This window comes from Cupressus sempervirens, chromosome 2, assembly GCF_028749045.1.
Source record: "Cupressus sempervirens isolate cs-2001-9-10 chromosome 2, ASM2874904v1, whole genome shotgun sequence".
Taxonomy (NCBI): Eukaryota; Viridiplantae; Streptophyta; class Pinopsida; order Cupressales; family Cupressaceae; genus Cupressus; species Cupressus sempervirens.
The window spans coordinates 457,433,373-457,449,740 of record NC_143119.1 but is presented as its reverse complement, the minus strand read 5'-3'; the positions used below and the strand labels follow the sequence as shown (position 1 = coordinate 457,449,740).

The following is a 16,368-nucleotide window of genomic DNA, read 5'->3' as shown; positions in this document are numbered from 1 at the left end:
TTGTTAGTCTATCCGGATAGAAAGATAGACCAACAAGGCGCCATAAGGTCTAGCACGGAGAAGGGGACATTACAAGGAATTATGTGGAGAGATATTCTAGAAGCAAATAGTAGACATAGATTAGCTCCAAGAAAGTGATAAATATATGGATATTTTTATTAACTCTATAAAAGATGGGAAATTTTACCTCTCTTAGATGCTCAAGGGATTCAACTTTCCTCTTCAGTTGAACTTTTGAGGGAATCTATAATATCTTAGTAGGATATTGTCTCCCATTTTTTCTCACAAACAATTTCATGAATATAACAGATAAATTATGCAATACAACCCAGCAACATTAACCAGAAATGAACCAGTACGCTCAATAAAAGACTCAGTTTAACACTTCAGATTTGCTATTGTATTATAAACCAGCAATATAATAACATGCATAAAGTCCAATCTTACAAACAACAATAACAGTCCGATTGGAAACATAAAAAGAACCTGTAAAACCTAGCGTGAACTGTCTTAAATTCACCACAGCAATGAACCGGGGCTATGTCCAATGCACCAACGATGACCTAAAGGTTTGTATCCTCAGGTCTGAAATGGAAGATATAAACTCACCCAAATCTAAATTCTCCAAACAAACAAGCTAAGCCTGCTGAAAATGAACTCCTCGTCCTTCTTTTATGCTCAAAACAATGACCCTTGATTTTCCTTTTATCCTTTCATCTTTTTCCTTTTTGTCACCTTTTACCCACTTTATTATATTAATTTGACCCCTTGATAATTTTGCATTAAGCTCCCTTAAGCCAAATTTAATATTTTATGAATTCATCTTTAGAATTTCTAATGTCCCAAAAAGGGGACATTACAAGTCCTCCCTCCTCGAGATCACTTGTCCTCAAGCAATCAGAACTAGGATCTCATATAAACCTACAAGTAGCCCTATAGCCCAATCTCAAAATTACTGCTATACCCATGTGCTACGCTATAGTGCTCCAAGCCTAAGTCTATATAGCAACTCATCATAATCCTCAAAAGGTAAGGCACTCATCCTATCAACTCTCGGATCCCAAAACAGCCTCGAAAAAATGCTCAAACATCCCACTATGCCAATCTGATATAAATAATGGGTCTAAAATTGTGAAGCCACTCATCCATACGTTGTTGCAGTAAAGCATCAATCATACCAATACTAGGACTCCACACTATATATTATTATGACTATCAAATATGAGAAGATATAAATGTCTCGAGGAGCTATTAATACTGGACAACTCTCCATCTATGAGTGATCTCTCATGAAAATGCATATTAATCTCCATCATAATTGTCCATCTTGAACTATTGATGAAGGAATCAAACTACTCAATAGCTTAAACTAATACCAAGGGTGCTAAGAGGCCATACATTCCGTCATCCATCTGAAATATACCTAGGTACATCACTGTAATGGATAACAAAAGGACTAAAAATCCATCCCCCACAATCAATTATAACTCCCATCAACCCTCAACCATGATCTATTCAACTAGTGAAGCAAGGAGTTTATCCAACTCATGTGTAAGTCAAAAACTGAAACCATGTGTAAGCTGATCAGAGAATGAGAAAGTGTCTGATCTAAAAATTGGGTCCCCACACAATCTTGTAAATAAAACTCACTGCTAGGAACTGCAACTGGGTCCCACATCCTCCAATCAAGATCATCATCATCACAAAAATCAGAAAGATCTTCTATACTCAGCTCAAAAAGTGGATTATCAAATGTCCAATCGGCATCCACCTCAAGCAAGGAATTGTCTACTAGCTAAAAATAAGCCAAAGCTTCACTTCTTGATCTCTTGGGGCAGTTATTCAAGTCGTAAGTAAGCTGAATGCTATCAAGTTCCTTGATCACTTCTTGGAAAAACTCATGCATTCTTTTAGCCTCTTGCTCCCTAGATTGTTTGATGATGTCAATCTGATTCCTGGTTTATAAAGAGTAACTCGTGCATTATTCAATGCCTCCTGAGCATTGTCAAGCTCCCTGTTAAGCTTATTAACCTCATCCTCTTTTTTCCTTAGTTGAGTAGGATATAATTCAACAACGTTTAAACTATAATCCCTATCTGAAATCAAACACAAATAATCTGATTTCAAAGATTGTAAGGCTACTTTAAGCCTTTGTAAATCAACAACAATAGACTCACTTTTCATTTCCTTGTGCCTCTCTTCTATTTGTTCCTTCTTAAAGATATCTTCAACGATCCTATGAGTATCATCATAACACAACAAGGCTGCAACAATCATCTTTTCATCAACTTTCAATTGTCTTTTCAAAGAATCGTTGTCACTTTGGCATGTATTTCTAGTTGGTCACCCATAACATCTTCATCCTGCAATTTTGTTTTCGATTATTCCACTAAATCACTATCATGTATAGGTGAGTTGTCATAAAAAATACATGACTCATCACTCCTCACAACAATGTCATCAATGTCATCATATACTTCAAGCTCCCTATTTGATTGAGTTGTGTGCAATGACATGGTGGTTGTCATGTTATCATTTTCAAGCAAATTCTCATCATCTGAAATCTCCAACACATTCTTTCCTCCAATTAGACCATCCCCTTCAAGATGTTCATCTATAACCAACTCCAAGTCACCAATGTAGAGAGTTGTATAACCAATACTTGTGTTATTTTGTAGTATTTTGTAGGGGCAAGGCTGTGAATTTTTATCTTCTTCATTGTCAGCCTAAATTTCTTCTTTGCCTCAACATCATTATACCCCTTACAAATGTGATTAGCTGTCCATGTTTGCTGGCATGAGAAACAAATCTGATCTCTTCTCATTTCGTTTTTGGCTCATTTTTGGAGATCTTGTAACTTGTTTACCTGCTGATGTTAACTCATATCCAGTCATAAACTCCTTGAACATGTCAAGCTTATGTTCAATTAACTTGTCCATAAGCTCGTAAGCCATATGTGAGATTATATTGTCCCCTCTCCATATAGCCAAAAAATCAGATTTTAATTGCTTACATATGTCATCTTTCTCATCAAGGATTAATGACAAATTGTTTTTTATGCAAGCTCTCACATTGTTGGAATGATGTTTCCTAAATTCTCTTAAGAAAATTTGAAAAAATTGCCGAATCATCTCCTCATAACTGAAGTCCAACATGAGAATGAAAAATCTGGTTTTTTCCATTAGTTCTAGAATATACCTTCTTTCTACAAGTAGGGTGTTTGTCATCATGGAACCCCTGTAGGCTATCCACAATAAGCTGCAAAACCTTCCTCAACACAGCATCATTATAGGGTGTTGTAGGTGTCGTTATCCGTGTGATTTCACTGAGACATGAAGCCACTGCAAGTCTGACATTTTTATCCGGATGTTTCATAAACTTGTGTTGAACCAAAGAAATCATTGAAGGTTATAAAGCCCAATTGAGAAGCCTCTAATCTGTCTAGTTTACCTCAGACAAACATTTTTCTGGCTCTTCCAACTTACGAACAAAAGTATCCATATCTTGCATAGACTTGAATTGCCATCCCATAATGTACAACTTGTTCCCTATTGCCCTTTCCTTCTGCAAATCCCTTAGCTGTTCACTATTAAAAGTTCCATTAAATTCCTTGGAAAATACCTCGTTTTTTGAATTTTCCATTGAATTAAATTTGATTCTGCAAATCTTTTGCACTAAAAATTTTGTCACTGTTCTAACATCACATACTTCAAAAGATAGCATGGACTATTAAGGGAAAACCAGTGTGTAGACTGCTCATAAATGAAATCTACATGCTTGACTAGTGACGTTGCTAATGTGCTGGACGGCATCAGATTGAATGCTATCACCTGATTTCAACAGCACTGAAGTGGTCTTGTTTGGTTTCAAGTGCATGAAATTTGAAAAACACTTCCTTTTCCTAACAATGACTGTGCTTCAGCACCCCAAAATCAACTAATATGTTGCCAAGTGTAATAGTTTCTTGCTAAGATTTAAACAATGACTATTGATTCAAATACTCTCCTCAACGCTAACGGAAGACTATATCAAGATGCATGATTGCTATGCTTTTCTGGATTCAATTGTGTAACTTTTTTTGCATCAACATTCCGGATCACTTTGTAATCCATCATCCAGATGAGTAAAGGAGCATAAGGAGTAAGTGAAAAATGTGATCCGAAATGTTCATGCAAAAGTAGTTACACAATCGAATCCAAAAAAGCATAGCAATTGATTTCGTGGATTTTGGAAATCTATTTACTCTTAAGATGCATTGAGTCACACAACAATCTCATTAATGACTTGAATGGCTCGCACATCACCCCAAACCTCACCCCTCTTCAACAGCGATACAAACTCTGTTAATTCTTTGAATTATTTATTCTGATAAACAGCGTTTCCTTCAGAAGCCAATCTACATCCTGCAACCTACAGCCACCAAAAAGCACGGGTACGAACTAGAGGTTAAACTTGATGTTGCTCAATACTCCTAGATTCCATGGAATTTTCTATAACTCCCTTCATCCTTTTTGTGTGATGGTATTTTGTTCTTTAACAACAAATTCATAGGTTCATGCAAATGTTTAATTGACTTCAATGAACTCGAATGATACACACAATATGCCTCCAAGAAATATCCTTTGTCTCTTAACTCCAATAGTATCGTCTGTAACTGAAGCCAACAAATATCCATTGCCCCTTAACCCCAATTTTAGCTGAAACACACCCAACATTAGCTGCCAATACAAATATCCCCGTGCCATTTAAACCAACTTAGCACATGCAAATAAACATAGATTTGGACAACGCTTGTCAACAGTGCGAGAAATTAATTTGTTTCTCACCCACATGGCAATAGCCTTCTTGCGACTATAACTCCACATCATGAACATAGCTCCATTACTGAAGATTTTCCTCTTTGTTTTGCTCTAAACATGAAGTGTCTCTGCAACCTCGGCAACATGTAACGACACACAACAAAATATTAAACTCGACAATAGCTTTGATTTTTCCCTATTGCTACATTGTCGAAGGAGTTGAAATGCTTTTGTTTTTTTTTTTTTTGGTACCCATTACAAATTCAGCTAGCTCCTCTAGCCAACGAGGATAATTGTAACGTTATAAACTTGTTTCATGACCACTGAAAATTGACAGTAAAAACGAAACTAATTATTTTGTTTGCCAAACTTCAATTTAATATTCCTGTATTCTGCCAAGAATGTCTATTATGGAAGCTAGAGTCTGAGAAATTAAACAACCCCACACAAATATTAAGAGTCACCTCTTTAATTTAAGAATAGAATCCCAATATTTCAATTTATCTATATTTTTTTCCATGAAAATAAGGAAAATTTCCATTCCCAAACATTAGAGCCCAAAAAAATATAGAGAGCAAATTATTCACCGATAATATCATAACCTTGCAAATTTCCTATGAACTTCATGGACGACAATATTAACTTGATGGCCCTGCGAATACACGAATGGGCTATGTGTTTGTTTTCTATGGTGGTGAGAACCAACTAATAGAAGGGATTAAATTAAATAATCTCTCTTCAACTTTCAAATAATCACCCCTTCAACAAATCAACACAATGATATATATTCACCTAAAATCTTATTCCTTCACAAATATAAAAATCGAGTCCCTCCAAATTATTTCCCAACTACTAAAATGAATCAATTAATGAAGTCTGCCAATTTCAATTCATATCCGCAACATTACAATATCTTCAAATGTCAAGTTAAATGATAAATCTCTTTTCAAACATTAACTCATGGCACAAATAGTTATTATTTCCTTGGTGTTGCAAATGGTATGATCTGAAGCCCAACATGAAAGGAGGAACCAAGCTAGATATATCCAATATCAAATGAAAATATTTCTTTGATTCATTTAGTAAAGAAATTGATTCAAATTGTTGATATTCAATTTTTGTAGTAATCTGATGACAATCACCAAATACTCAAATATCACTTGCATTTCTCTAGAAACCTCTATGTGGTCTATATGGTCTACATACAAGAAGGCTCGACTAATAAGAAAGCATCAACCAATAAGAAATCCATATTTCCTCATCATAGCAGAGCCTTAGCCATTGCAAATGAAAAATCAAGCCCAACTTGTTCTTATATTATGGTTGTTGGCATAGAAACTATTCACATTCCCTAAGCAACGAATATTCCCCACTTCTCTGATAGAGTTTCAGCTTTGATAAAACTTTTCTCAAAACTTATTAATAAAGAGAACTTGTTTGATAAAATCTTTTGATTTACCACATGCACACAACCTCAAATATAAGACATTTGATAAATATTTCTCTTTCTCAACTCAAAAATAGATTCTTCAATGTTAATTTTCAATTGGGCAAGTTATTCTAAATATTTGTCTCAAACAAATCTGGTAAAAATTCTGATAAACCTTTTTGTAGAAATATTTTTGATGAAGTTTCTGATTATACCACTCAAGATGGAAAGTTCGATGCTCTGATACCACTGTAATATCCTAGTACAATATTGTCTCCAGATTTTTTTCACAAACAATTTTCAAAATATAACAAATAAATTATGCAATATAGCCCAGCAATATTAGCTAGAAATGAACTAGTATGCTCAAAAAAAGACTCAATATAACCCTTCAGGTTTTCTATTGTATTATAAACCAGCAATACAAAAATATGCATAAAATCCAATCTTACAAACAGCAATAACAATCAGATTAGAAACATGAAAAAGAACCTGTAAAATCCAGTGTGAACTCTATCTTGAATCCAGTGCAGTGATCAACCGGGGTTACATCCAATCCACCAAAAATGGCCTGAAGGTTTGCATCCTCAGGCTTGAAATGGAAGATGTTAACTCTCCCAACATTTCTTCAAGAGAAACCCAAATTTCCCAAACAAACAATAATCCAAGCCTACTAAAAAGGAACTATCATCCTTCTTTTATGCTCAAAATAGTGACCCTTCAGTTACCTTCTCCTGTCCTTTTGTCTTTTTCCTTCTTGTCACCTTTTACCCACTTTATAATATTAGTTTAACCCATTGATAATTTTGCATTAAGCTCCCTTAAGCCAAATTTAATAAATGGAGAGCAAAAATGCTTATAGCTCAACTCAGAACTAGTTCTCACTAGCTGAGATGTGAAAACAGTAGATGGCAGATTCCAAAAGAAGAGTGGACAGACAGGACATGTTTACTCTGTAATATGGGGGTGGTGGAGACAGAGCACCAGTTTGTCATGGAGTGCCCGACATACAGTGACCTCAAATCTAATATGCTGAGATCTTAGAGAAAAGAGACTTGAACTACTTATTTGAGGAGAATTAGTTGAGGAGAACAGCGACCTTGATTATCAAAATTCATCAACGGAGAGACGGGTTAATCAAAAGTTTACAGCTAGATTAATTTTTCCCCTATTTTGGGGGTGGGTGCTATGTGTGGGTCCCATAGGCTGCCTTAGCCTCGTGGACATTATTAAAATCTTTCATTTCATTTCATATTTTATGAATTCATCTTTAGAATTCCTAATGTCCCAAAAAGGGGACATTACAAAGTCTTTGCGATTCTATGCAGCACTATTTACTAAGGATTCTTCCTTTTCTAGGTGGAAGAGAATCTAATTATTGATTCTATTCCCTATATTGTTTGTACTTTGTAGAGCAATAATGAATATCTCAGTAAGCCCATTTCTATATTTGAGTCATAAGTTGTCTAAAATATAATAAAGGTAAAGCCCCTAGTCCAAATAGATTACCAATTGATTTTTTTTAAGAATTTGGGAGATAATCAATGGATCTTTTGGAGGCTATGCAAGGATCTCATAAGATTAAGCAAATACTAAGAGCTATGGATGTTGCTTTCTTTACCCTCACTTCTAAAAAAGGATCTAGTTCTTTGGGCTATTTTCGACCTATAGCTCTTTTTTATGTGATTTATATAATAATCATGAAGTTGATTGCAAAAAAAGCTCAAGCCATGGCTCAATAAACTCATCTCAGGGGAGCAGGGAGGATTTATGGCTGGTAGGAAAATCCTAGATGGGATTTTTATTGCTACCGAAGCTATTCATTTTGTGGAAACTTTTAGGGAGATTAAGTTTGACATGGCCAAATATTTTGACTCTGTCAAGTGTGTTTCTTGTAGAAATTCTCCTTGCCTTTGGTTTTGACAATAAGTGGATTAATTGGGTTATGAGCTTCATTACTCCCTCTTCTTTCTCAATTCTTATTTATAGTGAACCTTCCAAATTTTTTGGGGCCTCTGGAGGGCTCAAACAAGGTGATTCTTTCTCCCCTTATTTGTTTATTGTTATCGATGAAGGATTGGGAAGATTTACCAAGCATCATGCAGGAAAAGGTTTTATTCAAGGTTTATATTGGGGTGGTGGACTCTCTCCCCACTCTCACTTATAATTTATGGATGAAAGAACTTTGATGGGTACTATGGGAATTAATCAAGCAATTAACTTTAGAAAGTATATCTATATTTACTTGGAAACAAAAGGATTAATGAACAAAAAGTCCTCCATTTTCTTCTTTATTTCTCCTAAGCTTATTCAAAGAAGAATTGCTAGGATTTAGTTTCAAATTGTCTCCCTCCCTTTTGTTATCTTGGAGTTCCTTTGGTACTTGGCCCATTGTCATGAGGGTTTTGGCAAGATGTCTTGGATAAGGTTTCAAGGCTAGATATTGGACCTATAAATGGCTCTATAATGCGAGAGGGCTCTACAATGCGAGAGGAGTGGCAATATTGAAGTTTTTGTTTTAGGATCTCACAATTTGTAGATGTTTTTTTCAAACTACTCCAATGAGTTTTATAAAGGAACTTGAGGTGCTTTGTCATCAATTCTTAAGGTCTAGGAATTTTCTTTCTTCAAATTGGAGTTTACCTAAGTGGGATTTCATTTGCAGCCAAAAGAACTAGTCTTGGTCAAAGGTATGGAGACATGTATAGCCAAGCTTTGGCTACTAAACTTTATTAGAGGTGCTTATATAATCAGCATCGAGATTGGGTCAAAAACCCTTACAGTAAAGGTTACACAGTTTGGAATACTCAAGAGGGGAGCTCAATTAACTACAAAATGACTCCTTTAAATCTTTGATCAGGGTTTCGAAGCTCATTTTCAACATGACTTGGGATGGCAATCCACCTACCATCTCTCAATTTCCTAATTTGCATATGTTATGTAATATCTTTCTTGAAGCTGACTAGAATATAGTTAAGGATTTCAAAACATTTTGAATTTGATTCAATTTTTTAGACCTGTCTAGAGGAAAGAATCTTATGAGTCACCACCTAGAGGATCAATTCAAGATCAAGAGGAGCTTGCACAGATTTTGAAACTTTTTGAATTCGAGTCAATTTTTGGGAGAACCTCTTGAGTGGCCACTTAGAGGATACATTTTAGACCAGGAGGATCTTGTATGGTTGGTTGTGTAGAATTGATGCCTCACTTGGTCTTCAAGAGAAAATCTTAGAAAAAGAGGTTTTCAAGAGCCTTCTATTTGTGTTCTTTGTGTTAATAGTGAAAAGAGCTTTTTCAAATCTTTCTTTCAATGTACCTTTGCCAAGGAAATTTGGCATCTTTTTGTGGCAACTTTGGAAACATGCTTGTATTTGTGTTAGTTCTCTACTTCAATTCTAGAATAGCCGACGGAAACCAAATAGTGAAGATTTTTCCTCAAACTTTTCTTTCAATGTACCTTTGCTAAGAAATGCCAATTCTTTAATTGAGTTCAATAATAGCCTAGGGAGAACCCCAACTAAGACCTCCTTTCTTCATATAGATTAGGTGTCATGTCCCCAAATTTGAATGTAATAATTTAATTTAATTAATTAATTAATTGGTCCCAAAATTTAAAAAATATAACAAAAGGACCTTTAATTAGTTGCTTTAATTAATTAATATGGGGCCCAAGTTAATAATATTTGTATTTGTGATTCCGATTGATTTAGTATATCTCGGATCCATTTTATTTTAATTGTTCCATAGGTGTTGCCATCGGCTATCTTTCTAAACCCTTGGGAGTTCCTCCGAAGGGTATTTAAGCACGACGTGTAGGTAGTAGTTGTGATGCGATTTGGATTATTTCTTTGTACTACGAATTCGTGTTGGAATTCTCTGTTGTTCACCATTTCGAAAGTGAAAGATCTTCCCTACTTGGCTTTCCAGTTTCGATGGGATTCAAACCTCACCTTATTCCATCTTTGTATTACTTGCTCAAATCTGGCAAATCCACGCACCATCTTGTTTGCAAATTCACATATATATCTGGAGATTGGATTAAGACATTTGTATTGGCGTTAATTGGTGTCTTCAGTGAATGTATTGTTTTGGCATCCACTTATAGTTCAATTTGAATACACCACGCGACTTATTGCAAACTCTATGGCCTAAACACATACTGTACGGCCTATTCATTACCCTCACCGTACAACTGCCCCACACATTGTACGGCCATACCGTACAACCATTATACACTCCCTCCCCATCGTACGGTTTCCATTCCATTCCCCATACGGACATCCAAAGACTACTTCCATACTATTCCTACCAGCAGTCCGTACATTGCATTTGCAATTGCTCCACTTACAATGATCTCCAAGCACCTCTCACAAACTATACACTATACTCTCAAACTATTGTACCATAACTGAGAAACCCTACAACTAATTCCAACGAAAGAAATCCTTCCAAGATTACTCAAATTTTTCCTCTGCTAGTCAGGAACATTACATGGGGATATCAACCCGTCCATTTTATGGAGATTATGGCTAGAAAGAAATCACCAAAATTTCTATATATGAAGACAAGTGTGCTTCACATTTAGAACTGAATTAATTGTATGTTACAAGAGACCTTTTTGGCCAAGTGTGACCTCTCTACGATTGTAGACCCTAGGGAAATGTATATTATCGAGAAATTGCATTTGGTTGAAGTCTTCAATGCCCCTAGATAACAAAGAGTGGGTGTGCTAAGAAAATACCAAAGGGATGGTCAATGAGCTCCCCACCAAAGAGTCTTGAAGAGTAATACTCATCATTTTTCTAGAGGAAATCCTAGCATGGTGGTATTGGTGAGATTGATAGAAAAAGTTTTGGAACTTTTATTTTCATCTTTTTTGTGCATCAAAGGAAACAAATTAACAATTTTGTGAAGAACCTTTCTATTTGTTGTTCTCTTGAAAGAGGTTTTTCTCTTGGTTGGCATAAGATTATTTGCAAGTCTAATTCTCGATTATTATGAATATGTAGAACAAGCAAAGTTTGAATGATCTTAATTAGCAATTGGCTTCATTAATTAGATGAATTCTTAGTCTAAGGGATTTTTTGGGTTTCGTGCCATTTGGTAATAATCCTCATCAATGGAACTGGGCTGCAAACTACTTCGCTAAATGTGCTTTCAGGCGATTGCTGGAATGTGGACGACCGGAGACATTTTTTCCATGGTTTCTCTCAAATTTTGGACAGAGTTGCTATGGAGGATAGGGATGGTTAATTGGAGGCTCTTTTCAAATGCCTTCTTGGCTGGTTGTTTATTAATTGATTACTATAGTGGGATCTTTCTCTTGATGATTTATACTAGCCCCTCTTGCCTAATAAATTTTTGCCTACTCACTTTTTAATGGGGTCTAAAGGGATTATCCTTTGCTCAATTTGCATGCAAGTGTAATTGGTTTTCCCTAGAAAGGATGGATCAAAATAAACTTCAATTGGGCTGAAAAAGGAAACCCAGGTCCTAACGAGGTAGGCTACATTGTGTAAGATCATATTGGTTGAGCCTTCAAAGCATTTGGGGGTGGCCATCAACAATTTCATGAAATTTCAAGCAACTCTCCTTCACTTGAAGCTAGGCGTCAAATTGAAAGTGTCGTATCTCCACCAAGAGGGGGCCTCTCTGATAACAATAAATGCTAAGGAAAAATTGAACTACTAATTGGAAGCTTGGGAGATGATTGAAGGCAATTTGGGACTTGATCAAAGGCTTTGAGGAATTCACAATACCGCATATATACTATGAGAGAAATAGGCAGGTAGATGAAATTGCAAAGCTGACCTCTAAGAATCAACAAGCATAAGGACGCATAGATGACACATTGGGAGATTTCGCAATATTGTCAGCCATCTTTATCTCATCTTGATAGCCAACCAAGAGATGTACTGGGCAATAACTAGTAGTTATAGTAGTTCATGGTTTTTCTTGTTGTACATCCAAGAAATGAGTAGGATAAAGCAAAAGGACCAATCTCGAGAAATCACATTAGCGCAAAGGGTAAAATTGGTCAGGGATTGAGAATGGATTGGTGTGTGGCCAAGATTAATGATCATTTGGCACCTAATAATGGTTAGTGAGAAGGTATTAATAGCACAAAAGATGAGTGGGTTTTACCAAATTCGATGCATTAACACAAGATTGCATGTCATCATAGAATGTTAAGCTAAGATCCTCATGTTGACGCGATGACTCATGGTGCCTTTCGATTTAAGGTCTTTGTGATGACAAGTGAGTAACTTGATAGATTTCTATGTGAAGTATGTATTTCATAACAAATAGATACCCCAATCCAACTTTTGGCAAAGAAGAGACGAATGTCTTCTAGAAGAGGTTAAAATCAATCATCGACTTTGGACACAATCTTGTTGTGCATGCTATGAAAACCATCCTCAACAATGAATTCTTGATAGCATATCACTTGCATCGAGTCAATACCAACATAACATTGCCCAAGTAGTGGGAGTCCTTAGTCGGTATATGGTTAATCCTAGAAGGGTACGCACACTAGGATGCAGTTAAGAGACTGTTCAAGTATTTGAGGGGTACATCCGATTATTTCTTATGTTTTCATGGTAATCCTACTGGATCTCAACGTTAAGTTTGCATTCGTGGATATGTGGATACAAATTAGGTAGGTGACATTGACAGAAGAAGATCCACCAATGGATATATTTTCATAATGTTTGGTGGTGCAATTAGTTGGATGAGTAAGCCGCGAATTGTAGCTTCTTTGTCCACAACAGAAGTAGAGTATATGGTAGCTTCTCATGCTTCTAAGGAGGCCATTTGGCTTAAGCAATTGTGTTCTAATATTGATTTTGATGCAAGACAAATTATTATCTATTGCGACAGCCAGAGTGTTATTTGTTTAGCAAAGAATGCTACTTTCCATGCCAAAACAAATCATATTGATGTACAATATCATTTTGTTCATGATATGGTGGAACATGGAAAGATGAAGTTAGAAAAAATTGGTACTTTGGAAAATGTTGCAGATGTATTAACCAAGCTAGAAAGCACTGAGAAGTTTCAATGGTGTTGGTTCTATGGGGCTTGGAGCCTTGAGCAGATGACAGAGATTTAATTCTTGATGAGTCTTCAACAAGTGGGAGAATATTAGGATAAAGGTGTCTCAACCTTTTGAGTCCAAACATTATATTTTATTTATTTATTTCTTTTAACCCACTTTAGAAGTCCTAAAGTGAAGGAGCTAGTGTCATAAGTTCCTATGACAAATCTATATCATGATTATGGTAGTTACTAGTTTGGTGGAAGAGTCATAGAGAGTTAATGTTTGGCAATTTATATTTATGGTGGAGTTCATTGTTGACAAGTGGTGTGAGGTAAGTGTTGCAAATGGAATGGTGACCATTATAGTTGAGTTATGCTGGAGTTTCTATGTGCAACGTGTCATTGGTTTAGCATGTTGACACCACATACCTATTTGGTATTGGAGATGGTTTTACAAACCATGGGCTCTTTCCACCTGTGTTGAGCTCTATAAATATGTAGCTACTTAGTGCATTTTATGTGGTTAGGTTGGACATCTTCTAAAGAGTGTTTGTGCCGGATATTCTCTAGAATTCTCTCCATCTGTAAATTAATCTCTTGATGAGCATTGGCTCAAGAATTGTATTGTAATTGTTGTAGTTGCTGATTATATAATTGAGTATGGCTTTTAGAGGTTGGGTTTTTTCGAAAGGGTTTTCCCACATATATCTGGTGTTATGAGTTTATTTTCTTAAATCTGAATTTATATGTGTTTACCTAGTTTGCAATATCTTAAGGGTTTGTAACAAATTTCAGCATCATCTCTCTTGTTAGATTTAGGATTTGGAAGTGTTTCCGCAATTTGGCTTCCTTTCAAACCAGACTAGATACATTAAGCGACCAAATACATCTATGCAACTTAAAATAACCATCTTGAGGTAAATCATACAATGTTATTCTAATACCGTCCCTTAATGGTCAATTCAATAACTAACTACCCTGACAAAGAATAAATCTGCAGGTAACTAGACCATGAATGCATAAAAAAGATGCCACTTTCCCTTCAGAACATATTGTGAGTTGAGCCTTTTGCTGAGACCCTCCCTGGTGTTGCATATAGCTTTAGGATATGACCAAGTTCACCATAGTCATTCCAACATAGTATCGGCTAACAAAGCTATCCCTCTCTTCTTTTCAAATATCTCCGGTTCTTGTTTGTTTCATATTCTCGTTTGGTTCAAACTTCTCCTTGGGTCTATTTCTTATGCGCTCCCATCAACTTCAAATGTTGTCCAAGCATTATATTTCCAAACGCCAACATATGTTCATTCTAAGCAACAATGGACGAAATTAGAGGAGCACTATATATTTGGGTGTCCAATGTACCACGAGATTGGTGCCAGGTTTTCTCTTAGAGAAAGTCGAGGGTCATTATTTAAAGTTGTGTGTCTATTCATGAAAGAGATGATCCAACATAAGAATCATCATGGAAATAATTTGTTTCAATATTTACTTTCGGATTTTTTTTTTGAGGTCAATGTAAGACATTTTTATGGAGCGTTGCTTCTCCTAGCAGACATAGATTATTAAGAAGAGGGTCTCAACAACATCATAACATGTTGATTCCGAGTATCCTTTATACTCTTTTCAGTCAAAATGGTTATCAGTGGATAAATACTTATTAACCTCCAATTTGTACTCACTAAGCAATTCAATAATTCCGTGAATTGACTGCAAGTCAGGTTAATTTTAGCATACATACAGTCAGTTATCAAATGCCAAAAAACATTTCAGTTAAGGTCGTAAGAGCTAACACCCCACCCCTTCTGAAAACTATTTATGCTGTATATAAAAGGGTGCATGCATGCAACTTACCATAAATTTAACTTGGGTTTTGAAACTCAACCCTGTTAATTTTATATTAACCCGTCACCTCTCTTTGAGCAAACCTACTTCCCACTATCTGGTTGTCAAACAATATGATGTTTCTCAGTGTGAAAATTCGATTGTCACATTCATAAGAGCAAATGTAACAGCATAAGATGTAAAGAGACTTCTGTCGAAAGCTGTTAAAAAATTACCCTCAGATGAAAAAATAGAAAAAGGAAACGATAGAATAAAAATAGAACGAACCGCAGGGTTATTGTAGGCTCTGAGATGTTGAAAAATTAAGAAGAAAGCGAGTGTGAGAGCGACTGCAACAGAAATCCCACCAACCGTGAGAGCCCACTTGTAAAGATAAAATACTGATTCCATCTTAATCATCTGTTTTCAGAAGAGTTGCACACCATGACTAATGCGAATCAAACAGCAGCCTGCAACAAAATACAAACGAACCAAGCAAGTTAGAAGATCAGCTACTTTCTTTTCATCATAACAATAACACAGTAAAGCTAGAGCTCCCATCTTTAGATGAAGGAGGAAGTCAATACAATTACAAAAATGTATACTGAAACCCCGCCTGTGAAGCTCTATGTTTGCATAAATCTTCAGGGAATGTTGCACATAACATGTCAAAATTATGAGAAGTGAATAATAACAATGGTGAAGGCGAGAGCGCCATTGCAAGTGGTGATGGATACGAAATGAGACTTGTAAGTTGACAACGTGGGTGATTGCATGAGATGCCACAGCTGCTCTTCCTCTCTAACGTGGCGCTCTTTTCCTTCTAAAGTCTGATTTTAATTCTGTTGGAGCGTTTATTGTTTTAGATATATATTCTTTTAGTACTTCTTGCCACAGCATGGAAGGAAATATAGTTATTGATCAAACAAAATTTAACAAATCAAAAATTATGAGTTTCTTAGTCCTTCATTTAATTATTAATCAAATTAACCTTATGAAATTTCTGTCTTTAGTTAAAATATTTCTCAAATTTAATATCATATTATTTTTACTTTCAATTAAAAGATTAATTTCTTAATTAATTAAATGTTCCGTACTAAACTACTAAGTATTTAAAATATTAGATTATTTTTAATAATATGATTTATTATTAAATATTAAAATAGTATTTTAAATATTTATAGTATTCTAGATAATAATATTATGCATTTGAAGCAAGAGCCTACAACACAACACTAAATTGTGAGTCTCTTTTATAGGAGTACTTAGGTTCAA

General features: G+C 35.5%; 1 protein-coding gene across 1 annotated transcript in view; it reads right to left on the bottom strand.

Annotated features, from left to right (window-relative positions):
• LOC149573025 (organic solute transporter ostalpha protein (DUF300)) overlaps nt 1-15,909 on the bottom strand; it is a 290,493-nt gene extending 274,584 nt beyond the window's left edge. Inside the window, exons 1-2 of the mRNA XM_089814171.1 lie at nt 15,681-15,909; nt 15,382-15,563 (exon numbers count right to left, since the gene is read on the bottom strand). Coding sequence (XP_089670297.1) covers nt 15,382-15,513 — 132 coding nt within the window. The 5' untranslated portion in view covers nt 15,514-15,563; nt 15,681-15,909. The remainder of the gene's footprint in view (nt 1-15,381; nt 15,564-15,680) is intronic.
• Nucleotides 15,910-16,368: the final 459 nt, after the last annotated feature.